At 40.5% G+C, this 26,536-nt stretch overlaps 2 protein-coding genes across 2 annotated transcripts in view; one reads left to right on the forward strand and one right to left on the reverse strand.

The window, feature by feature from the left end:
- The window catches only part of HSPB2 (heat shock protein family B (small) member 2), a 63,133-nt gene that overhangs the window by 36,200 nt on the left and 397 nt on the right, over positions 1–26,536 (reverse strand). The gene's annotated exons all lie outside the window — the stretch shown is intronic.
- On the forward strand, positions 682–10,854 carry CRYAB (crystallin alpha B). Its single transcript, XM_053690415.1, has 3 exons — positions 682–898; positions 3,758–3,880; positions 10,528–10,854. The coding sequence occupies exons 1-3, from the start codon at positions 701–703 to the stop codon at positions 10,729–10,731; spliced, it is 525 nt and encodes a 174-aa protein (XP_053546390.1). The 5' UTR covers positions 682–700; the 3' UTR covers positions 10,732–10,854.

Consider the following 26,536-nt stretch of genomic DNA (forward strand, 5'->3'; position numbering starts at 1 on the left):
AGAGTCGCAGGTTTTTACCGACAAAACTCTAAATCTAGCCAATAGGTCTGTATGTGCTACAAGTGAGTAGTTTCTGTTTTATTTATACATAGTAATCTGTAGTGTGTTGTTATATTATTTATATCTATACATCATTATTAATACAGAGATTATTCCCCCTATAAAGGATAGGAAATCACTATAGATAATGAAACAAGATAAAATAGAAATGAGCTAATCACAATAACGGCAGATTTCTGTGCATTGCTCTGAGAGTTGTTTTCACACTATCAGCTGTCAGATCGGAGAATCATCACTTGTCATGTTACAGAACAGTAGCTGATCCCCCTGTTTGCTAAGCCAATGAGGGGGAAGAGAAAACAGCTGGAATAATCAGTATCCTTTCTTACTGTTCCAATGGACTGGGCAGTGAATAAACAATGTGTCAGTGCTCATTTCCTCAAGTACTGAATGAGAGCAGACAGGCATAGTGGGACAATGAAGCCATCTGACATCACTCTTCTGGAAAGTTCAATGTTGGGGTGCAAGGGCGGAGATGAGAACAGGGGCAAAGCTGAGTATAGGGGCGGGGCTGAGTACAGGGGCGGAGCTAAGGCAAGGGTGGAGCTTAGGGGCAGCCTGTGTATATAAAGGCCCTCTGAGTGCTTGGGGAACTCTGAACACTTTTTCTCTGACAATAAGAACCAGCAGGCAGAGGAAGATGGATGTGGCTATCCAGCACCCTTGGTTCCGTCGGCAGTTTTACTCTTTTTTTGGACCAAGCCGGGTCTATGAACAGAGTTTTGGGGATCACCTCCAGGAGACTGACCTGTTCCCAACATCTGCTCTGCTGTCGCCTTTCTACTTCAGATACCCCTTCTTCAGGCTGCCCAGCTGGGTAGAGAGCAGCATGTCGGAGGTAAAACTCTTCCTTATTGTTCCTTGGTCTCCTGGTTATATTATGTGCAGAGAAGCCAGATAATATACCAGTTGCAAACATAACCACTGGTACTTACAGCAACTTCTTAAAGGGACATTAAACACCTTGATATGGTAATATAAAATGATAAATCATATATATATATAAAATCCTCTGCAATATACTTTCATTATTTATTTTGTCCCCTTTTCCTGTAATTCCATTCTGAAATTGTGAGTTTTCAGTTCCTGTTAGAAATGGAAGTGCAGAAAACTGTTATATTCCACACAGCCATTGGCTGCACACTCTAGTGACCTATTTATAACTGTCCCTAATTGGCCACAGCAGAGAAGGTAACCTAAGTTACAACATGGCAGCTCCTATTATTTTTTAGACACTAAAACTTTACACTTATTTTGTCACTATTTAACCAACTAATGATACTAAAAAATACATTTACATGCTATTCTCAGACTAATCTTTTCTTTGAATGCATCATTCTAGTTAGCATTTATTAAGCGTTTAATGTCCTTTTAAAGGGACAGTCTACCTGAAAATTGTTATTATTTAAAAATATAGATAATCCCTTTATTACCCATTGCCTAGTTTTGCATAACCAGCAGTTATAGAAATATTCTTTTTACCTCTGTGATTACCTGTATCTAAGCCTCTGCAGACTGCTCCTTATCTCAGTTATATAAATATACATTTTACCTCTGTGATTACCTTGTATCTAAGCCTCTGCAGACTGCCCCTTATCTCAGTTATATTAATACACTTTTTACCTCTGTGATTACCTTGTATCTAAGCCTCTGCAGACTGCCCCTTATCTCAGTTATATTAATATACTTTTTAACTCTGTGATTACCTTGTATCTAAGCCTCTGCAGACTGCCCCTTATCTCAGTTATATTAATATACTTTTTACCTCTGTGATTACCTTGTATCTAAGCCTCTGAAAACTGCTCCTTATCTCAGTTATATTAATATACTTTTTGCCTCTGTGATTACCCTGTACCTAAGCCTCTGCAGTCTGCTCCTTATCTCAGTTATATTAATATACTTTTTACCTCTGTGATTACCTTGTATCTAAGCCTCTGCAGACTGCCCTTTTATTTCAGTTCTTTTGACAGATTAGCATTGATGCCAATCAGGGCTGACTCATAAATAACTCCACCAGAGTGAGCACAATGTTTATCTATATGACACACATGAACTAGCACTTTCTGGCAGTGAAAAGCTAATAAAATTCCCTCAGATAAGAGGCGGCCTTCAAGGGCTTAGAAACAGTCAGAAATTGATTTAAATGTTCTAAAGTACATTAATATAACAATGTTGGTTGTGCAAAACTGAGGAATGGGTAGTAATGTTGTTATCTACCTTTTTAAAGAATATAAAAACAAACAAGTAGACTGTCCCTTTAAGCTTTAATAAGGATTTAACCCTTAGTATTTAGTACAACCCAAATCACATATCATTATTAGAATGCATTATTAGAATGCAGAGGTCATGTGTGTGTGTGCTGCTCAGGAGAGAAGAGGAAGTCCTGCAGAGAAGGTTCTTGCCCAGCAGGTATGGGTATACAAGAGGGCGGAAGGAGCTGAAAGGATGGGGGGGTAGTCTGAGCACGGAAAGATGGATGGAGGGTATAAGAATGGGAGGGAGGGTATGAGAATAGAAGGAGGGATGAATATGAAGGGGGAGTATGGAAGGGGCATTGAGGATGGAAGGGGGGAGTATGAGCATGAAAAAGGGGAGTATGAAGGGGAAGTATGAGTATGGAAGGGAAGGTATGAATATGAAGGGGGAGTATGGTAGGTGCAGTGGAGTGAGCATGAAGGGGTGAGAATGAGTATGATTTATTATCAGTAAATGTTTGATTTGTATACCTATTTTATATACCCGGGGCCACGTAAAAATTTCTCGCGTAAAAAGGGGTCACGAGTGGAAAAAGTTTAAAGTGAAGGTAAAGTATTTACTAGCTGAATACACTAACGAATTAGTCATTATTTAAATAAGGTAATCGCTAACTTTTTTTCCCACAATTTGTTTTATATTTATGAAATAAAAGGTTTTTCTAATTCCCTACCGTTACGATCTTGACTCCTCACAACTGCTATTTCCTTATCTCCTATTCAGTGACATATAGAGCGTGTCTCCAAAGCGTGTTCACGATTATCAGTTGAACTGCGCATGCGCAAAGCGGCGATTACTGTCAGTAATGCACATGGGTTAATCGGCCCTGCTTTAGTGAACTTGCTATGTAGCAGTTTAAGAAGCCCTGCTTTAGTGAACTTGCTATGTAGCAGTTTAAGAAGCCCTGCTTTAGTGAACTTGCTGTGTAGCAGTATAAGAAGCCCTGCTTTAGTGAACTTACTGTGTAGCAGTTTAAGAAGCCCTGCTTTAGTTAACTTGCTGTGTAGCAGTTTAAGAAGCCCTGCTTTAGTGAACTTGCTGTGTAGCAGTTTAAGAAGCCCTGCTTTAGTGAACTTGCTGTGTAGCAGTTTAAGAAGCCCTGCTTTAGTGAACTTGCGGTGTAGCAGTATAAGGAGCCCTGCTTTAGTGAACTTGCGGTGTAGCAGTATAAGGAGCCCTGCTTTAGTGAACTTGCTGTGTAGCAGTATAAGAAGCTCTGCTTTAGTGAACTTGCGGTGTAGCAGTATAAGGAGCCCTGCTTTAGTGAACTTGCTGTGTAGCAGTATAAGGAGCCCTGCTTTAGTTAACTGTCTTAGGATCTGAGCAATTCTTTTCCTCTATGGAAAGATCTCTCTGTGCCTAGTGCAGAGTGCATAGTAAATAACACTCATAATGCTGTATTTGCTCATATTCTGTAAACTCTCTGTCATATCCTTTAATGCAGATGAGACTAGAAAAGGACAGATTCTGTGTAAACCTTGATGTGAAACATTTCTCACCCGAAGAGCTCAAAGTCAGAGTTTTGGGGGATTTTGTTGAGATCCAAGGAAAACACGAGGAGCGTCAGGTAAGTGCCGCACAGTTTTAAATTGTTCTTTATATTCGTGTTATTTTTATTTCTACAGCACTGCCCATGTACTCAGCACTTTATAGGGATGACAATATGAGCACAAGAGGTATACAGTAAATATTTAGTATCTTTATACAGCACTGCCCATGTACTCAGCACTTTATAGGGATGACAATATGAGCACAAGAGGTATACAGTAAATATTTAGTATCGTTATACAGCACTGCCCATGTACTCAGCGCTTTATAGGGATGACAATATGAGCACAAGAGGTATACAGTAAATATTTAGTATCGTTATACAGCACTGCCCATGTACTCAGCGCTTTATAGGGATGACAATATGAGCACAAGAGGTATACAGTATATATTTAGTATCTTTGTACAGCACTGCCCATGTACTCAGCGCTTTATAGGGATGACAATATGAGCACAAGAGGTATACAGTAAATATTTAGTATCGTTATACAGCACTGCCCATGTACTCAGCGCTTTATAGGGATGACAATATGAGCACAAGAGGTATACAGTATATATTTAGTATCTTTATACAGCACTGCCCATGTACTCAGCACTTTATAGGGATGACAATATGAGCACAAGAGGTATACAGTAAATATTTAGTATCGTTATACAGCACTGCCCATGTACTCAGCACTTTATAGGGATGACAATATGAGCACAAGAGGTATACAGTAAATATTTAGTATCTTTATACAGCACTGCCCATGTACTCAGCACTTTATAGGGATGACAATATGAGCACAAGAGGTATACAGTAAATATTTAGTATCGTTATACAGCACTGCCCATGTACTCAGCGCTTTATAGGGATGACAATATGAGCACAAGAGGTATACAGTATATATTTAGTATCGTTATACAGCACTGCCCATGTACTCAGTGCTTTATAGGGATGACAATATGAGCACAAGAGGTATACAGTAAATATTTAGTATCGTTATACAGCACTGCCCATGTACTCAGTGCTTTATAGGGATGACAATATGAGCACAAGAGGTATACAGTAAATATTTAGTATCGTTATACAGCACTGCCCATGTACTCAGCACTTTATAAGGATGACAATATGAGCACAAGAGGTATACAGTATATATTTAGTATATTTATACAGCACTGCCCATGTACTCAGCGCTTTATAGGGATGACAATATGAGCACAAGAGGTATACAGTAAATATTTAGTATCGTTATACAGCACTGCCCATGTACTCAGCGCTTTATAGGGATGACAATATGAGCACAAGAGGTATACAGTAAATATTTAGTATCTTTGTACAGCACTGCCCATGTACTCAGCGCTTTATAAGGATGACAATATGAGCACAAGAGGTATACAGTAAATATTTAGTATCTTTATACAGCACTGCCCATGTACTCAGCACTTTATAGGGATGACAATATGAGCACAAGAGGTATACAGTAAATATTTAGTATCTTTATACAGCACTGCCCATGTACTCAGCGCTTTATAGGGATGACAATATGAGCACAAGAGGTATACAGTAAATATTTAGTATCGTTATACAGCACTGCCCATGTACTCAGCGCTTTATAGGGATGACAATATGAGCACAAGAGGTATACAGTAAATATTTAGTATCTTTGTACAGCACTGCCCATGTACTCAGCGCTTTATAGGGATGACAATATGAGCACAAGAGGTATACAGTAAATATTTAGTATCGTTATACAGCACTGCCCATGTACTCAGCGTTTTATAGGGATGACAATATGAGCACAAGAGGTATACAGTAAATATTTAGTATCGTTATACAGCACTGCCCATGTACTCAGCACTTTATAGGGATGACAATATGAGCACAAGAGGTATGCAGTAAATATTTAGTATCTTTATACAGCACTGCCCATGTACTCAGCACTTTATAGGGATGACAATATGAGCACAAGAGGTATACAGTAAATATTTAGTATCGTTATACAGCACTGCCCATGTACTCAGCGCTTTATAGGGATGACAATATGAGCACAAGAGGTATACAGTAAATATTTAGTATCGTTATACAGCACTGCCCATGTACTCAGCGCTTTATAGGGATGACAATATGAGCACAAGAGGTATACAGTAAATATTTAGTATCTTTGTACAGCACTGCCCATGTACTCAGCACTTTATAGGGATGACAATATGAGCACAAGAGGTATACAGTAAATATTTAGTATCGTTATACAGCACTGCCCATGTACTCAGCGCTTTATAGGGATGACAATATGAGCACAAGAGGTATACAGTAAATATTTAGTATCGTTATACAGCACTGCCCATGTACTCAGCGCTTTATAGGGATGACAATATGAGCACAAGAGGTATACAGTATATATTTAGTATCTTTATACAGCACTGCCCATGTACTCAGCGCTTTATAGGGATGACAATATGAGCACAAGAGGTATACAGTAAATATTTAGTATCGTTATACAGCACTGCCCATGTACTCAGCGCTTTATAGGGATGACAATATGAGCACAAGAGGTATACAGTAAATATTTAGTATCTTTATACAGCACTGCCCATGTACTCAGCGCTTTATAGGGATGACAATATGAGCACAAGAGGTATACAGTAAATATTTAGTATCGTTATACAGCACTGCCCATGTACTCAGCGCTTTATAGGGATGACAATATGAGCACAAGAGGTATACAGTAAATATTTAGTATCTTTATACAGCACTGCCCATGTACTCAGCACTTTATAGGGATGACAATATGAGCACAAGAGGTATACAGTAAATATTTAGTATCGTTATACAGCACTGCCCATGTACTCAGCGCTTTATAGGGATGACAATATGAGCACAAGAGGTATACAGTAAATATTTAGTATCTTTGTACAGCACTGCCCATGTACTCAGCGCTTTATAGGGATGACAATATGAGCACAAGAGGTATACAGTATATATTTAGTATCTTTGTACAGCACTGCCCATGTACTCAGCGCTTTATAGGGATGACAATATGAGCACAAGAGGTATACAGTAAATATTTAGTATCGTTATACAGCACTGCCCATGTACTCAGCACTTTATAGGGATGACAATATGAGCACAAGAGGTATACAGTATATATTTAGTATCTTTGTACAGCACTGCCCATGTACTCAGCACTTTATAGGGATGACAATATGAGCACAAGAGGTATACAGTATATATTTAGTATCTTTGTACAGCACTGCCCATGTACTCAGCGCTTTATAGGGATGACAATATGAGCACAAGAGGTATACAGTAAATATTTAGTATCTTTGTACAGCACTGCCCATGTACTCAGCGCTTTATAGGGATGACAATATGAGCACAAGAGGTATACAGTAAATATTTAGTATCGTTATACAGCACTGCCCATGTACTCAGCGCTTTATAGGGATGACAATATGAGCACAAGAGGTATACAGTAAATATTTAGTATCTTTATACAGCACTGCCCATGTACTCAGCGCTTTATAAGGATGACAATATGAGCACAAGAGGTATACAGTAAATATGTATTATCTTTATACAGCACTGCCCATGTACTCAGCACTTTATAGGGATGACAATATGAGCACAAGAGGTATACAGTAAATATTTAGTATCGTTATACAGCACTGCCCATGTACTCAGCGCTTTATAAGGATGACAATATGAGCACAAGAGGTATACAGTAAATATTTAGTATCGTTATACAGCACTGCCCATGTACTCAGCGCTTTATAGGGATGACAATATGAGCACAAGAGGTATACAGTATATATTTAGTATCTTTATACAGCACTGCCCATGTACTCAGCACTTTATAGGGATGACAATATGAGCACAAGAGGTATACAGTATATATTTAGTATCTTTATACAGCACTGCCCATGTACTCAGCGCTTTATAGGGATGACAATATGAGCACAAGAGGTATACAGTAAATATTTAGTATCGTTATACAGCACTGCCCATGTACTCAGCACTTTATAGGGATGACAATATGAGCACAAGAGGTATACAGTAAATATTTAGTATCTTTGTACAGCACTGCCCATGTACTCAGCGCTTTATAGGGATGACAATATGAGCACAAGAGGTATACAGTAAATATTTAGTATCTTTGTACAGCACTGCCCATGTACTCAGCGCTTTATAGGGATGACAATATGAGCACAAGAGGTATACAGTAAATATTTAGTATCGTTATACAGCACTGCCCATGTACTCAGCGCTTTATAGGGATGACAATATGAGCACAAAAGGTATACAGTAAATATTTAGTATCGTTATACAGCACTGTCCATGTACTCAGCGCTTTATAGGGATGACAATATGAGCACAAGAGGTATAAAGTAAATATTTAGTATCGTTATACAGCACTGCCCATGTACTCAGCACTTTATAGGGATGACAATATGAGCACAAGAGGTATACAGTAAATATTTAGTATCTTTGTACAGCACTGCCCATGTACTCAGCACTTTATAGGGATGACAATATGAGCACAAGAGGTATACAGTAAATATTTAGTATCTTTATACAGCACTGCCCATGTACTCAGCGCTTTATAGGGATGACAATATGAGCACAAGAGGTATACAGTAAATATTTAGTATTTTTGTACAGCACTGCCCATGTACTCAGCGCTTTATAAGGATGACAATATGCGCACAAGAGGTATACAGTAAATATTTAGTATCTTTGTACAGCACTGCCCATGTACTCAGCGCTTTATAAGGATGACAATATGAGCACAAGAGGTATACAGTAAATATTTAGTATCTTTATACAGCACTGCCCATGTACTCAGCACTTTATAGGGATGACAATATGAGCACAAGAGGTATACAGTAAATATTTAGTATCGTTATACAGCACTGCCCATGTACTCAGCGCTTTATAGGGATGACAATATGAGCACAAGAGGTATACAGTAAATATTTAGTATCTTTGTACAGCACTGCCCATGTACTCAGCACTTTATAGGGATGACAATATGAGCACAAGAGGTATACAGTAAATATTTAGTATCTTTGTACAGCACTGCCCATGTACTCAGCGCTTTATAAGGATGACAATATGAGCACAAGAGGTATACAGTAAATATTTAGTATCTTTATACAGCACTGCCCATGTACTCAGCACTTTATAGGGATGACAATATGAGCACAAGAGGTATACAGTAAATATTTAGTATCGTTATACAGCACTGCCCATGTACTCAGCGCTTTATAGGGATGACAATATGAGAACAAGAGGTATACAGTAAATATTTAGTATCTTTATACAGCACTGCCCATGTACTCAGCGCTTTATAGGGATGACAATATGAGCACAAGAGGTATACAGTAAATATTTAGTATCTTTGTACAGCACTGCCCATGTACTCAGTGCTTTATAGGGATGACAATATGAGCACAAGAGGTATACAGTAAATATTTAGTATCTTTGTACAGCACTGCCCATGTACTCAGCGCTTTATAGGGATGACAATATGAGCACAAGAGGTATACAGTAAATATTTAGTATCGTTATACAGCACTGCCCATGTACTCAGCGCTTTATAGGGATGACAATATGAGCACAAGAGGTATACAGTAAATATTTAGCATATTTGTACAGCACTGCCCATGTACTCAGTGCTTTATAGGGATGACAATATGAGCACAAGATTAAAACATATTAACCCATAATTGTATATATTCATATACATATATATTTATATTTCCTGCCCATCGCTGCTCGACTCACCTCCTTTGCTGAGACACGGCATGAGAACAAAGCTCCCATTAGATCCTATGGAAGCGCACTCAGCGCAATGCTTCCATGCAATGCGAATGCGACCTCACTTGTAATACCAGCACACATTTGTGTGCGCTGGTATTACTCAGTTGAGCGCAAATATCTCTTTTGCACTCAGCTTTTAATCTGGCACTTAATCTTTTGCAGGAATTAATTCTTAGGACACACCAACAGGTCAGAGTTTCATGATATCTGAACTAGAGAGGTGAAGTAATCAGCTGATCAGTAACCATGGTTACTAACCTGCTCTCACCCATCAGCTGACTAGTTCCGATATCATGAAAACCTGGCCTGTTGTTGTGCCCTGAGGACTGGAGGTGAAAATAACCGATCTAGTGATGTAGTCCCTTAAATGACTTAATAAGTTCTTAACAAAGACACATACAGCAGCCTGTTATCTCTGCTCATTTCACAGGACACTGTAAGCCAATATCATGATAGCCCTTAGAAGATCTGATGACTGGAGGCTACACACATATGCTTCTTGTCATTGGCTCGCCAAAGGTGCTCAGCTAGCTCCCAGTAGTGCATTGCTGTTCTGAAGCTATGTGTTTAACCAGCTGTTAGTTATATGCAGCCAATTGTGTGATAGAGAAAGGCTGTAAACATATTACACTTTTATATTAACAGAGCACAAGATATACTTCAGGGGATGAAAAGCTAAGTTATGTTTATTTAATGATACTTTAGTAGCACAATACTAACTCTCTTTGCTTTGTCTACTGTAAAAAACTGTCACAAAATATCATATAGAGAGAAAGCATATGTACATATGTTACATGTATAATTATTTCACTAGGATGTTCTTCTTCCTTTTGTTCCATAACGTACAAATTGCATATTCGCAGGATGAACACGGTTACATCTCCAGAGACTTCCAGCGAAGATATAAAATCCCCGCAGACGCTGACCCTCTCTCCATCACCTCATCCTTGTCCCCAGACGGGGTCCTGACAATCACTGGACCCAGAAAACTTGCTGATGTCCCTGAACGCTCCATCCCCATCATCCGTGAAGAGAAGGTGGCCATAGGCTCTGCTCCAAAGAAATAATTGTAGCACCTCATCCACTCGCAGAGAAAACCTTCCCACCCTTCCAGAGAGAGCGCGCGCATCACACTGCTATATGTATTTATTTGTCCTGTCTGTTAATGCAAATAAACGCAAAGAGAAGCATCAAGGTGTCTGCTGATAATTATACACTCTGTAAAATAAATGGTGTGAACTGAGCAACGATACAAGAGGCACCAGGCTCGAATCTTATCCTTCACAAACACACAGCATCTGAGCATTGGGAACTGTTTTTGCTTTAACATTGTAAGGTAAAAGTAGCAGTATCACCTAGGTACTTCCTACTAATGCTCACTGGCTGATAGGTACTTCCTACTAATGCTCACTGGCTGATAGGTACTTCCTACTAATGCTCACTGGATGATAGGTACTTCCTACTAATGCTCACTGGCTGATAGGCACTTCCCACTAATGCTCACTGGCTGATAGGCACTTCCTACTAATGCTCACTGGCTGATAGGTACTTCCTACTAATGCTCACTGGCTGATAGGTACTTCCTACTAATGCTCACTGGCTAATATGTGCTTCCTACTAATGCTCACTGACTGATAGGTACTTCCTACTAATACTCACTGACTGATAGGTACTTCCTACTGATACTTACTGGCTGATATGTATTTCCTACTAATGCTCACTGACTGATAGATACTTCCTACTGATACTTACTGGCTGATATGTATTTCCTACTAATGCTCACTGACTGATAGGTACTTCCTACTGATACTTACTGGCTGATATGTATTTCCTACTAATGCTCACTGGCTGATAGATACTTCCTACTGATACTGGCTGATATGAATTTCCCACTAATGCTCACTGGCTGATAGGTGCTTCCTACTGATACTTACTGGCTGATATGTATTTCCTACTAATGCTCACTGGCTGATAGGTACTTCCTACTAATGCTCACTGACTGATAGGCACTCCCTACTAATGCTCACTGGCTGATAAGAACTTCCTACTAATGCTCATTGGCTGATAGGTACTTCCTACTAATGCTCACTGGCTGATAGGTACTTCCTACTAATGCTCACTGGCTGATAGGTATTTCCTACTAATGCTCACTGGCTGATAGATACTTCCTACTGATACTTACTGGCTGATATGTATTTCCTACTAATGCTCACTGGCTGATAGGTACTTCCTACTAATGCTCACTGACTGATAGGCACTCCCTACTAATGCTCACTGGCTGATAAGTACTTCCTACTAATGCTCATTGGCTGATAGGTACTTCCTACTAATGCTCATTGGCTGATAGGTACTTCCTACTAATGCTCACTGGCTGATAGGTACTTCCTACTAATGCTCACTGGCTGATAGGTACTTCCTACTAATGCTCACTGACTGATAGGCACTCCCTACTAATGCTCACTGGCTGATAAGTACTTCCTACTAATGCTCACTGGCTGATAGGTACTTCCTACTAATGCTCACTGGCTGATAGGTACTTCCTACTAATGCTCACTGGCTAATACGTACTTCCTACTAATGCTTACTGTCTGATAAGTACTTCCTACTAATGCTCACTGGCTGATAGATACTTCCTACTAATGCTCACTGGCTGATAGGTACTTCCTACTAATGCTCACTGGCTGATAGGTATTTCCTACTAATGCTCACTGGCTGATAGGTATTTCCTACTAATAGAAAAACACGCATGGTTCAAGCACAGTACAACTTCTGTGCTAACCAAAGAGAAAACAGAGGTGCGCCAATTGACAAAACCACAAAATGATAATATTAGACTTATGAAATGCCAATATCAACGTTAGTTATACTCAATAAAATACAGTATAAAAGATGTTATTATGTTATAATAATACAGATAATTCCCAACATAGGAAGGGGGAGAGAAAGTTATGAATACTTATAATGTGTCCCTCTGGTAGATACTCAGACCGATATTGGTCAATATGGGTAAAAAGTCCATCAATCAGATGATGAGCAGCTCTCTCCAAGATGTATGCAGAAATAATGAATGTCCTAAAAGACAAAAGAAAAAGAGGCGCTCTTGGTGCAGCAAGTTCCAATCAGCACGACAACCAGTGATCCGTAAAATAGGTAAGATACTCACAAACAAATATGCACATGCAGTGCAATAATGGGCGGACCGAAACTTCAGAGCCGTTCGGCTGACTCCTCAGTGGCAACTCTGCCAAGCGACGCTGTAACACCAGATAATGAATGCTGGAATCCAATCCTCCGTGATAACCTCCGTAGCGGGCTAGGATGATCGGCTAGGAGGTGAACGTAAAGTCCACAGACTGCTATGAGTAACAAACGATTATCCAGAGCAAGGAAGAGTAGTAAAAAGTTCTGTTTTATTAAAAACACTTAAAAGTTTCTTTGCAACGCGTTTCTCGGCTAACAATGCCGTTTCATCAGGCTACATGGTTGTTACACTCTACCTTGCTACCTTTTATTACATGCTAAACCAATTAGCAGTGCGTGTTACGAAAAACACCCATCTCACTGCAGACGAATCAAATGCCCTGTAATCCACACACCCCTAAAGTTCACGTCTGTGCTCATTAAAAGTCTTTAGAGTTATAGAGTGTGCGGAGAACAAAGCCTATTGCTAAGACTGGAGTGAGTCCTTTCTTAAAGATGTGAAAACAAATACAAATGCAAACCGAAAGATATACAATAAACTAGATTCTCATTCATTTGGCAATGCGTAATACATAACATGCTGTTTAGCTTAACCTAAATATAAGGTGACCCACCATTACTGCTAAAAAAACTGTTAGTTAATTAAAATACATATTCATAATTAAAAATGCTCTAATCGATGTATACAATAAGAATGATAGTGTAACTTATTCTAAACAAACAGGCTCCCAGCTATACCGAAAAGCAACCTGTTAATAAATACAGATACGTGATCATATTTCAAGAGCATGTTCCTCCAATATACACATTGAACATTTCGTAACACGGACTGCTGATTGGTTTAGCATGTAATAAAAGGTAGCAAGGTAGAGTGTAACAACTATGTAGCCTGATGAAACGGCATTGTTAGCTGAGAAACGCGTTGCAAAGCAACTTTTAAGTGTTTTTAATAAAACAGAACTTTTTACTACTCTTCCTTGCTCTGGATAATCGTTTGTTACCCATAGCAGTCTGTGGACTTTACGTTCACCTCCTAGCCGATCATCCTAGGTCGCTACAGAGGTTATCACGGAGGATTGGATTCCAGCATTCATTATCTGGTGTTACAGCGTTGCTTGGCAGAGTTGCCACTGAGGAGTCAGCCAAACGGCTCTGAAGTTTCGGTCCGCCCATTATTGCACTGCATGTGCATATTTGTTTGTGAGTATCTTACGCATTTCCTACTAATGCTCACTGGCTAATACGTACTTCCTGCTAATGCTCATAGGCTAATAAGTACTTACGGCTTATGATCATAGGCAAATAAGTATTTCTTACTAATGCCCACTGGCTGATAGGCACTTCCTAATAATACTCACTGCCTGATAGGCAGTTCCTACTAATACGCACTGGCTGAGTGATGGGCAACATATAATGTATAGGGAAGTGCACACAGTCTGAAGATTCTCAGATAATATATGTGTTGTAATTTGATAATATCACTATATCTTACAAGACCGAGAGTTGCACTTCCTTTCACAAGCTCAGCAATGGGACATGCGTCCATTTGATTTGTAAGAGAAAGCATGATTGCTTATACAGAGCGCCCATAACCTCCACAAAAGTGGAATTTTTTTCTTTGTTGACTTCTTAATAATTCTCCCTGGCTGATAGGTACTTTCTGCTAATGCTCACTGGCTGATAGATACTTCCTGCTAATGTTCACTGGCTGATAGGTACTTCCTACTAATGCTCATTGGCTGATAGGTACTTCCTACTAATGCTCACTGGCTGATAGGCACTTCCAACTAATGCTCACTGGCTGATAGACACTTCCTACTAATGCTCACTGGCTGATAGGCACTTCCTACTAATGCTTACTGGCTTATAGGTACATCCTACTAATGCTCACTGGCTGATAGGTGCTTCCTACTAATGCTCATTGGCTGATAGGTACTTCCTACTAATGCTCAATGGTTGATAGGTACTTCCTACTAATGCTCACTGGCTGATAGGTACTTCTTACTCATACTCACTGTCTAATAGGTATTTTCTACTAATGCTCATTGGCTGATAGGTACTTCCTACTAATGTTCACTGGTTAATAGGCACTTCCTACTAATGCTTACTAGCTTATAGGTACATCCTACTAATGCTCATTGACTGATAGGTACTTCCTACTAATGCTCAATGGTTGATAGGTACTTCCTACTAATGCTCACTGGCTTATAGGCACTTCCTACTAATGCTCACTGGCTGATAGATACTTCCTGCTAATGTTCACTGGCTGATAGGTACTTCCTACTAATGCTCATTGGCTGATAGGTACTTCCTACTAATGCTCACTGGCTGATAGGCACTTCCAACTAATGCTCACTGGCTGATAGACACTTCCTACTAATGCTCACTGGCTGATAGGCACTTCCTACTAATGCTTACTGGCTTATAGGTACATCCTACTAATGCTCACTGGCTGATAGGTGCTTCCTACTAATGCTCATTGGCTGATAGGTACTTCCTACTAATGCTCAATGGTTGATAGGTACTTCCTACTAATGCTCACTGGCTGATAGGTACTTCTTACTCATACTCACTGTCTAATAGGTATTTTCTACTAATGCTCATTGGCTGATAGGTACTTCCTACTAATGTTCACTGGTTAATAGGCACTTCCTACTAATGCTTACTAGCTTATAGGTACATCCTACTAATGCTCATTGACTGATAGGTACTTCCTACTAATGCTCAATGGTTGATAGGTACTTCCTACTAATGCTCACTGGCTTATAGGCACTTCCTACTAATGCTCACTGGCTGATAGGTACTTCCTACTAATGCTCACTGGCTGATAGGTACTTCCTACTGATGCTTACTGGCTGATAGGTATTTCCTACTGATGCTCAGTGGCTGATAGGTACTTCTTACTCATACTTACTGGCTGATAGGCACTTCCGACTAATGCTCATTGGCTGATGGGTACTTCCTACTAATGCTCATTGGCTGATGGGTACTTCCTACTAATGCTCACTGGCTGATAGGTACTTCCTACTAAAGCTCAATGGTTGATAGGTACATCCTACTAATGCTCACTGGCTGATAGGCACTTCCTACTAATGCTCACTGGCTGATAAGTACTTCCTTCTAATGCTAACTGGCTGATAGGTACTTCATACTAATGCTCAATGGCTGATAGGTACTTCAAACTAATGCTCACTGGCTGATAGGTACTTCCTACTAATACTCACTGGCTGATAGATACTTCATACTAATGCTCAATGGCTGATAGGTACTTCCTACTAATGCTCACTGGCTGATAGGTACTTCCTACTAATGCTCAATGGCTGATAGGTACTTCCTACTAATTAGGCTTACCAAACGTCCCAGTTTGACTGGGATAGGTCCCTGTTTGGAGGCTCTGTCCCACCCGATTGTTCATTCTGTCCCGGCCGTAGGGTTGCCACCCAGCTGGTGCTGAAATGAGTAAATTACCGGCAATGCAAAAGCTGTTTTTTTATTTAAATTCTAACTGTGCACAGTCTGTGCCAGACCGTGCTAGTGACGTGACAGACGTCATTTCATCGGGCTGCGTGTGTCCATGCTGTCGCCTGTCTGCCTCTGATGCGGCTGTGCTACAAGACTTGCTGGTAAGAATACCTTGCAGAGGTTACAAATGTTACTAGCAATGTAACTGTGGTGTCTACGCTTGCCCACCCATCTTGACCGTGCAGCTGGCAGAGTAGTTTTCATTTGCTGCGCTTAACTACCCATGTTCCCTATGGTACATCAAACTGCCCCCTATTGTGTTGATTGCATATCTCCATTAATTCTACCCGTGCATCTGTAGATGCAATACTACTTTTAGTAAGAGGGGTGGGGGTGGTAACTAAAATACAGACGACCATTATCACTCTAGTTGAGTAACTTGTGCAGTGTCAAAGTTTTGAAGTTCTACACTCTGAGATACCTATGTGTGAAAGAAAAGTCCAAGATAGAAAATAGGAGCACCGGCACCGGGTAGAGTAAAAATTCTTACTTTATTCTTAACACCTTGGTGTCATTAAAATTATTTTCCCAAAGTTTAGGCACAAACAAATAAAATTAGGACTGTCTGTAAGCAACAGCCTTACATGTTTCGGCTCAAGAAGCCGTCCTCATAAGCTGCTTATGAGGACGGCTTCTTGAGCCGAAACATGTAAGGCTGTTGCTTACAGACAGTCCTAATTTTATTTGTTTGTGCCTAAACTTTGGGAAAAGAATTTTAATGACACCAAGGTGTTAAGAATAAAGTAAGAATTTTTACTCTACCCGGTGCCGGTGCTCCTATTTTCTATCTTGAGCTTTTACTGAACATTACCCACAGTGAGCACGGCAACTTCTGGGGTTTAGAAGCGTGTTCAGGACTATCCTATCTGGTATGCAGTTCCGGAACGAGCAGAGGCAGTGGTGAGCTGACGTCATCGGACGCATCAGAGGCGTAACCGCGCCCCCTATTGCTACGAGATGAGGAGGGTATGGCAGGCTGAATGGAGGACGGAGAACGCTGAGGAGTACAAGAAAGTGCCGGTTAAGATCCAGGAGAGGATTAATGCAGCATAAGATCCACAGCCTCTACCCAGGGACCGGCCGGCTGACACAGGGGGCACGGTAAGAAAACTTTCACTCTTATTATGGAACTTAAACAAATACAATAAACACACGCTTCCAACACTTACCACTGCTTGGGCTACAGGCCAGATTTGGTATATAATAAATACCCGTTTTTGCCGCCAACGTAATTTGCTGTTTAATTCCGGTTGAATATTTGAAAGAAAAGTCCACTTTACTCATAGGGGTAGATATACTATGCCGCGATTGCTGCTGTTTCTGCGCGAGCCTTCGGGCTCACTGGAAACAAAAGTTAAAAGTAGCGTTCGTAAGATCGTTGCTCCTTAAATCAACCACCATTTCTGAGGTGGCGGACTTTAATCATCATGATTGGATACGATCGGGATGATCAACACCCCCTGCTAGTGGCCGATTGGCCGCGAATGTGCAGGGGGCGGCATTGCACAAGCATTTCAACAGAAATGCTTGTGCAATGTTAAATGCAGACAGCGTATGCTGTTGGCATTTAGCGATGTCGGGTGGACATGATACCCTACAGTGGATAATTTCCGTCCGACAATTAATAAATCTACTCCATAAAGTGAAAAACGATATACTGTCTGTTATCATTGTGGGTAATTGCGCTGCAGCCCATTAAGTTACATTATTTTCGTTTGCCTCCCTGCTCTCATTTTCAAGTCTTGTAGGGATTGGTTTGTTTGACGTGTGTATCTGAAAAGGTTTACCCATTTGCACATGCATTGTGTTTATTTCATGGAACATATTAAAGGCAAGTTTAACAAGTTGGAATGTATTTATCTCCAACTAGAAAATTAGTTCCAGGCGGCAATCACCACGCCCCTTGACTAAACCACTGACCACACCCCCACTGGCACTGCGCCAGGTGATCCCAGTTTTACCTCTAAAAATTATGGTAAGCCTACTACTAAAGCTCACTGGTTGATAGGTACTTCCTACTAATGCTCACTGGCAGATAGGTGCTCCTTACTTATGCTCACTGGCTGATAGGTACTTTGTACTAATACTCACTTGCTGATAGGTACTTCCTACTAATGCTCACTGGCTGATAGGTACTTCCTACTAATACTCACTGGCTGATAGGTACTTCCTACTAATACTCACTGGCTGATAGGTACTTCCTACTAATGATCACTGGCTGATAGGTACTTCCTACTAATTGCTCACTGGCTGATAGGTACTTCCTACTAATGCTCACTGACTGATAGGTACTTCCTACTATTGCTCACTGGCTGATAGGTACTTCCTACTAATGCTCACTGGCTGATAGGTACTTCCTACTAATGCTCACTGGCTGATAGGTACTTCCTACTAATACTCACTGGCTGATAGGTACTTCCTACTAATGATCACTGGCTGATAGGTACTTCCTACTAATGCTCACTGACTGATAGGTACTTCCTACTAATGCTCACTGACTGATAGGTACTTCCTACTATTGCTCACTGGCTGATAGGTACTTCCTACTATTGCTCACTGGCTGATAGGTACTTCCTACTAATGCTCACTGGCTGATAGGTACTTCCTACTAATACTCACTGGCTGATAGGTACTTCCTACTAATGATCACTGGCTGATAGGTACTTCCTACTAATGCTCACTGGCTGATAGGTACTTCCTACTAATGCTCACTGGCTGATAGGTACTTCCTACTAATACTCACTGGCTGATAGGTACTTCCTACTATTGCTCACTGGCTGATAGGTACTTCCTACTAATACTCACTGGCTGATAGGTACTTCCTACTAATGCTCACTGGCTGATAGGTACTTCCTACTAATGCTCACTGGCTGATAGGTACTTCCTACTAATACTCACTGGCTGATAGGTACTTCCTACTAATACTCACTGGCTGATAGGTACTTCCTACTAATGCTCATTGTCTGATAGGTACTTCCTACTAATACTCACTGGCTGATAGGTACTTCCTACTAATACTCACTGGCTGATAGGTACTTCCTACTAATGATCACTGGCTGATAGGTACTTCCTACTAATGCTCACTGGCTGATAGGTACTTCCTACTAATACTCACTGGCTGATAGGTACTTCCTACTAATGATCACTGGCTGATAAGTACTTCCTACTAATGATCACTGGCTGATAGGTACTTCCTACTAATACTCACTGGCTGATAGGTACTTCCTACTAATGATCACTGGCTGATAGATACTTCTTACTAATGCTCACTGGCTGATAGGTACTTCCTACTAATGCTCACTGGCTGATAGGTACTTCCTACTAATGATCACTGGCTGATAGGTACTTCCTACTAATGATCACTGGCTGATAGGTACTTCCTACTAATGCTCACTGGCTGATAGGTACTTCCTACTAATGATCACTGGCTGATAGGTACTTCCTACTAATGATCACTGGCTGATAGGTACTTCCTACTAATACTCACTGGCTGATAGGTACTTCCTACTAATACTCACTGGCTGATAGGTACTTCCTACTAATGATCACTGGCTGATAGGTACTTCCTACTAATACTCACTGGCTGATAGGTACTTCCTACTAATGATCACTGGCTGATAGGTACTTCCTACTAATACTCACTGGCTGATAGGTACTTCCTACTAATGCTCACTGGCTGATAGGTACTTTCTACTAATGCTCACTGGCTGATAGGTACTTCCTACTAATACTCACTGGCTGATAGGTACTTCCTACTAATGATCACTGGCTGATAGGTACTTCCTACTAATGCTCACTGGCTGATAGGTACTTCCTACTAATGCTCACTGGCTGATAGGTACTTCCTACTAATGCTCACTGGCTGATAGGTACTTCCTACTAATGCTCACTGGCTGATAGGTACTTCCTACTAATACTCACTGGCTGATAGGTACTTCCTACTAATGCTCACTGGCTGATAGGTACTTCCTACTAATGCTCACTAGCTGATAGGTACTTCCTACTAATGCTCACTAGCTGATAGGTACTTCCTACTAATGCTCACTGGCTGATAGGTACTTCCTACTAATGCTCACTGGCTGATAGGTACTTCCTACTAATGATCACTGGCTGATAGGTACTTCCTACTAATGATCACTGGCTGATAGGTACTTCCTACTAATACTCACTGGCTGATAGGTACTTCCTACTAATGATCACTGGCTGATAGGCACTTCCTACTAATACTCACTGGCTGATAGGTACTTCCTACTAATACTCACTGGCTGATAGGTACTTCCTACTAATACTCACTGGCTGATAGGTACTTCCTACTAATACTCACTGGCTGATAGGTACTTCCTACTAATACTCACTGGCTGATAGGTACTTCCTACTAATACTCACTGGCTGATAGGTACTTCCTACTAATGATCACTGGCTGATAGGCACTCCCTGCTAATATGATATTATTATCAGCTTCACACAAAAAATAAACATTTAACTTTTCTGATGCTGGACAATGATTGTAGGGTGGAAAAAAGTTATCCTACAAAAAGATATGAACTAGACAAACAGACAGACAGGTAGATAGTGATCAGTCAGCGGGAACAAGACATCTTCACCTCTCACCAGAAACAAATCAAATGTACTAACTAAATACTGAAATAAACAACACATACCAATGATTAGCAGCTGTTTCCTGGAATATGCATTTAGAATAAACCATTATGAAGATAACATCTGGTACCTACTGTTGTACAATACGAGCCACAGATCACTGGATACTGAGCACGGTGCTGGCTGCTGCTTAATCTACATAAAAACAAAACCTTTTACAGTGAAACCAGACACTTAAAGGGACAGTAAACCTGCTGCTTTATTGTGTGAAATGCCACCTAACCCCTAGTAGTATCAGCTATTTTTGGGTGCATTTACAATACAATCAATTCCCTCTGGTTACACACATCAAGTCTTTTTAGCACAGCCTACTAGTCACTGTATCATCTACTCCATAGGGAACACTGATTTCTGCTCTCATGATCAAGCTTGTATAGTAAAATAAAGACATCAGTCTGGAGCAGACAGTACAGTTTCTCATTGGCTATGGCACCTGGTCAGACTTCTAGAGGTGGCAGATTGATTGTGGGCAACTCTAATGTATAAATATACAGTGAAAGGGCATCACACAGGGGCCTAGATTTAGAGTTTGGCGGTAGCCGTGAAAACCAGCGTTAGAGGCTCCTAGCGCTGGTTTTAGGCTACCGCCGGTATTTGGAGTCACTCAAAATAGGGTCTAACGCTCACTTTTCAGCCGCGACTTTTCCATACCGCAGATCCCCTTACGTAAATTACGTATCCTATCTTTTCAATGGGATCTTCCTAACGCCGGTATTTAGAGTCGTTTCTGAAGTGAGCGTTAGAGCTCTAACGACAAAACTCCAGCCGCAGAAAAAAAGCAGGAGTTAAGAGCTTTCTGGGCTAACGCCGGTTCATAAAGCTCTTAACTACTGTACCCTAAAGTACACTAACACCCATAAACTACCTATGTACCCCTAAACTGAGGTCCCCCCACATCGCCGCAACTCGATTAAAATTTTTTAACCCCTAATCTGCCGACCGCCACCTACGTTATACTTATGTACCCCTAATCTGCTGCCCCTAACCCCGCCGACCCCTGTATTATATTTATTAACCCCTAACCTGCCCCCCACAACGTCGCCGCCAGCTACTTACAATAATTAACCCCTAATCTGCCGACCGCAAAGCGCCGCCACCTACGTTATCCTTATGTACCCCTAATCTGCTGCCCCTAACACCGCCGACCCCTATATTATATTTATTAACCCCTAATCTGCCCCCCTCAACGTCGCCGACACCTGCCTACACTTATTAACCCCTAATCTGCCGAGCGGACCTGAGCGCTACTATAATAAAGTTATTAACCCCTAATCCGCCTCACTAACCCTATCATAAATAGTATTAACCCCTAATCTGCCCTCCCTAACATCGCCGACACCTAACTTCAATTATTAACCCCTAATCTGACGACCGGAGCTCACCGCTACTATAATAAATGGATTAACCCCTAAAGCTAAGTCTAACCCTAACACTAACACCCCCCTAACTTAAATATAATTTACATCTAACGAAATTAATTAACTCTTATTAAATAAATTATTCCTATTTAAAGCTAAATACTTACCTGTAAAATACATCCTAATATAGCTACAATATAAATTATAATTACATTGTAGCTATTTTAGGATTAATATTTATTTTACAGGCAACTTTGTAATTATTTTAACCAGGTACAATAGCTATTAAATAGTTAAGAACTATTTAATAGTTACCTAGTTAAAATAATAACAAAATTACCTGTAAAATAAATCCTAACCTAAGTTATAATTAAACCTAACACTACCCTATCAATAAATTAATTAAATAAAATACCTACAATTACCTACAATAAAACCTAACACTACACTATCAATAAATAAATTAAATACAATTGCTACAAATAACTACAATTACATAAACTAGCTAAAGTACAAAAAATAAAAAAGAACTAAGTTACAAAAAATAAAAAAATATTTACAAACATAAGAAAAATATTACAACAATTTTAAACTAATTACACCTACTCTAAGCCCCCTAATAAAATAACAAAGACCCCCAAAATAAAAAAATGCCCTACCCTATTCTAAATTAATAGAGTTAAAAGCTCTTTTACCTTACCAGCCCTGAACAGGGCCCTTTGCGGGGCATGCCCCAAATAATTCAGCTCTTTTGCCTGTAAAAAAAACCATACAATACCCCCCCCCCAACATTACAACCCACCACCCACATACCCCTAATCTAACCCAAACCCCCCTTAAATAAACCTAACACTAAGCCCCTGAAGATCTTCCTACCTTGTCTTCACCTCAACAGGTATCACCGATCCGTCCTGGCATCCGGTGCTGAAGAGGTCCAGAAGAGGCTCCAAAGTCTTCCTCCTATCCGGCAAGAAGAGGACATCCGGACCGGCAAACATCTTCATCCAAGCGGCATCTTCGATCTTCTTCCATCTGGTGCGGAGCTGGTCCATGTTGAAGCAGCCGACGCGGATCCATCCTCTTCTTTCGGCGTCTCCCGACGAATGACGGTTCCTTTAAGGGACGTCATCCAAGATGGCGTCCCTCGAATTCCGATTGGCTGATAGGATTTTATCAGCCAATCGGAATTAAGGTAGGAATATTCTGATTGGCTGATGGAATCAGCCAATCAGAATCAAGTTCAATCCGATTGGCTGATCCATCAGCCAATCAGATTGAGCTCGCATTCTATTGGCTGTTCCGATCAGAATTGATAGAATCCTATCAGCCAATCGGAATTCGAGGGACGCCACCTTGGATGACGTCCCTTAAAGGAACCGTCATTCGTCGGGAGACGCCGAAAGAAGAGGATGGATCCGCGTCGGCTGCTTCAACATGGACCCGCTCCGCACCGGATGGAAGAAGATCGAAGATGCCGCTTGGGTGAAGATGTTTGCCGGTCCGGATGTCCTCTTCTTGCCGGATAGGAGGAAGACTTTGGAGCCTCTTCTGGACCTCTTCAGCACCGGATGCCAGGACGGATCGGTGATACCTGTTGAGGTGAAGACAAGGTAGGAAGATCTTCAGGGGCTTAGTGTTAGGTTTATTTAAGGGGGGTTTGGGTTAGATTAGGGGTATGTGGGTGGTGGGTTGTAATGTTGGGGGGGGGAATTGTATGTTTTTTTTTTACAGGCAAAAGAGCTGATTTTCTTGGGGCATGCCCCGCAAAGGGCCCTGTTCAGGGCTGGTAAGGTAAAAGAGCTTTTAACTCTATTAATTTAGAATAGGGTAGGGCATTTTTTTATTTTGGGGGTCTTTGTTATTTTATTAGGGGGCTTAGAGTAGGTGTAATTAGTTTAAAATTGTTGTAATATTTTTCTTATGTTTGTAAATATTTTTTTATTTTTTGTAACTTAGTTCTTTTTTATTTTTTGTACTTTAGTTAGTTTATTTCATTGTAGTTATTTGTAGGAATTGTATTTAATTTATTTATTGATAGTGTAGTGTTAGGTTTTATTGTAGGTAATTGTAGGTATTTTATTTAATTAATTTATTGATAGGGTAGTGTTAGGTTTAATTATAACTTAGGTTAGGATTTATTTTACAGGTAATTTTGTTATTATTTTAACTAGGTAACTATTAAATAGTTCTTAACTATTTAATAGCTATTGTACCTGGTTAAAATAATTACAAAGTTGCCTGTAAAATAAATATTAATCCTAAAATAGCTATAATATAATTATAATTTATATTGTAGCTATATTAGGATTTATTTTACAGGTAAGTATTTAGCTTTAAATAGGAATAATTTATTTAATAAGAGTTAATTAATTTCGTTAGATTAAAATTATATTTAAGTTAGGGGGGTGTTAGTGTTAGGGTTAGACTTAGCTTTAGGGGTTAATCCATTTATTATAGTAGCGGTGAGCTCCGGTCGTCAGATTAGGGGTTAATAATTGAAGTTAGGTGTCGGCGATGTTAGGGAGGGCAGATTAGGGGTTAATACTATTTATGATAGGGTTAGTGAGGCGGATTAGGGGTTAATACATTTATTATAGTAGCGGTGCGGTCCGCTCGGCAGATTAGGGGTTAATAAGTGTAGGCAGGTGGAGGCGACGTTGACGGGGGCAGATTAGGGGTTAATAAATATAATATAGGGGTCGGCGGTGTTAGGGGCAGCAGATTAGGGGTACATAGGGATAATGTAAGTTGCGGCGGTTTACGGAGCGGCAGATTATGGGTTAATAATATAATGCAGGTGTCAGCGATAGCGGGGGCGGCAGAATAGGGGTTAATAAGTGTAAGGTTAGGGGTGTTTAGACTCGGGGTACATGTTAGAGTGTTAGGTGCAGACGTAGGAAGTGTTTCCCCATAGGAAACAATGGGCTGCGTTAGGAGCTGAACGCTGCTTTTTTGCAGGTGTTAGGTTTTTTTTCAGCTCAAACAGCCCCATTGTTTCCTATGGGGGAATCGTGCACGAGCACGTTTTTGAGGCTGGCCGCGTCCGTAAGCAACTCTGGTATCGAGAGTTGCATTTGCGGTAAAAATGCTCTATGCTCCTTTTTTGGAGCCTAACGCAGCATTTTTTTGGACTCTCGATACCAGAGTTAATTTTATGGTGCGGCCAGAAAAAAGCCTGCGTAGCGTTAACAACCCATCTACCGCCAAACTCCAAATCTAGGCCATGGTAAAGCAATATATGCTTTGGAAAATGTCTAAGTTTACCGTCCCTTTTATTAAGGACTGGCATAATGTAATTGTCTCTAAGCCAAGTCTGAAATGTACCAGACACCCCAGAGGCTGTATGGCAGAGAAATGGTATGATGTAAAGCTTAGAATGTATTAGTACTGGATATAAATACCTAGAACAAGAACCAGGTAGTTGTGAGTAAAACATGTGGGGGATTCAGGAGTGACCAACTGAGGTTCTACCAGGCAGTATCTGTGTAAGCAAATCCCACAAGGCCAAATCTCCAGCCTTTACGTTCCATGTTTATCTATGACCTGTGACTTGGGGGATCCTATATGAACTGCTGACACAGCTGGGCCCTAATAGTAGATAACCTGAAGCATACTCATGTATAGGCACCATACAATATGACGTATGAAGGTGGGCGACTGTCCCTGGTCCCCAGTTAATAAAAACCTGTGACAACTTTCTGCAGTATTAATAAACACTATCACATTCCAGCCATTAATGTAAAGAGACATTTCTTACCCCCAATACCCATTCCGAGCTCAGTAAAGAAGAGAATATTAAAGTTACATAAGTAGTAAACTGTAATACAGCACACGCAGAACCTCTATTCCGGCATTTTGTTATCCAGCACAGGGCAATACAGCCAATGACATTATGATCTTGCTGTTTACATGAATAGAGACAACAGCATCGTTGCATATTGCCAAAGTCGTAGTGAATCTGCTCTTGTGGCCTCCTTTGTACACACCGTTTAGCAGCCAACAACTACACAATGAGAATGCGCCTCAAATCAAGTAAATAAAGACATCAATAAGGCCTTTGATTGGCCGTATAAGGGAACAAAGAACAACTTAGTATGGAGGAACTATCTCAGATCCCTCATTATACCTAAGT

The sequence above is a fragment of the Bombina bombina genome, chromosome 8 (genome assembly GCF_027579735.1).
Source record: "Bombina bombina isolate aBomBom1 chromosome 8, aBomBom1.pri, whole genome shotgun sequence".
NCBI lineage: Eukaryota > Metazoa > Chordata > Amphibia > Anura > Bombinatoridae > Bombina > Bombina bombina.

Bases quoted from the DNA above. Each gene is read 5' to 3' on its own strand.
- CRYAB (XM_053690415.1), top strand. From the start codon at position 701: ATGGATGTGGCTATCCAGCACCCTTGGTTCCGTCGGCAGTTTTACTCT. The intron at 899-3,757 runs GTAAAACTCTTC...CCTTTAATGCAG, and splicing joins TAGAGAGCAGCATGTCGGAG to ATGAGACTAGAAAAGGACAG. The intron at 3,881-10,527 runs GTAAGTGCCGCA...GCATATTCGCAG, and splicing joins GAAAACACGAGGAGCGTCAG to GATGAACACGGTTACATCTC.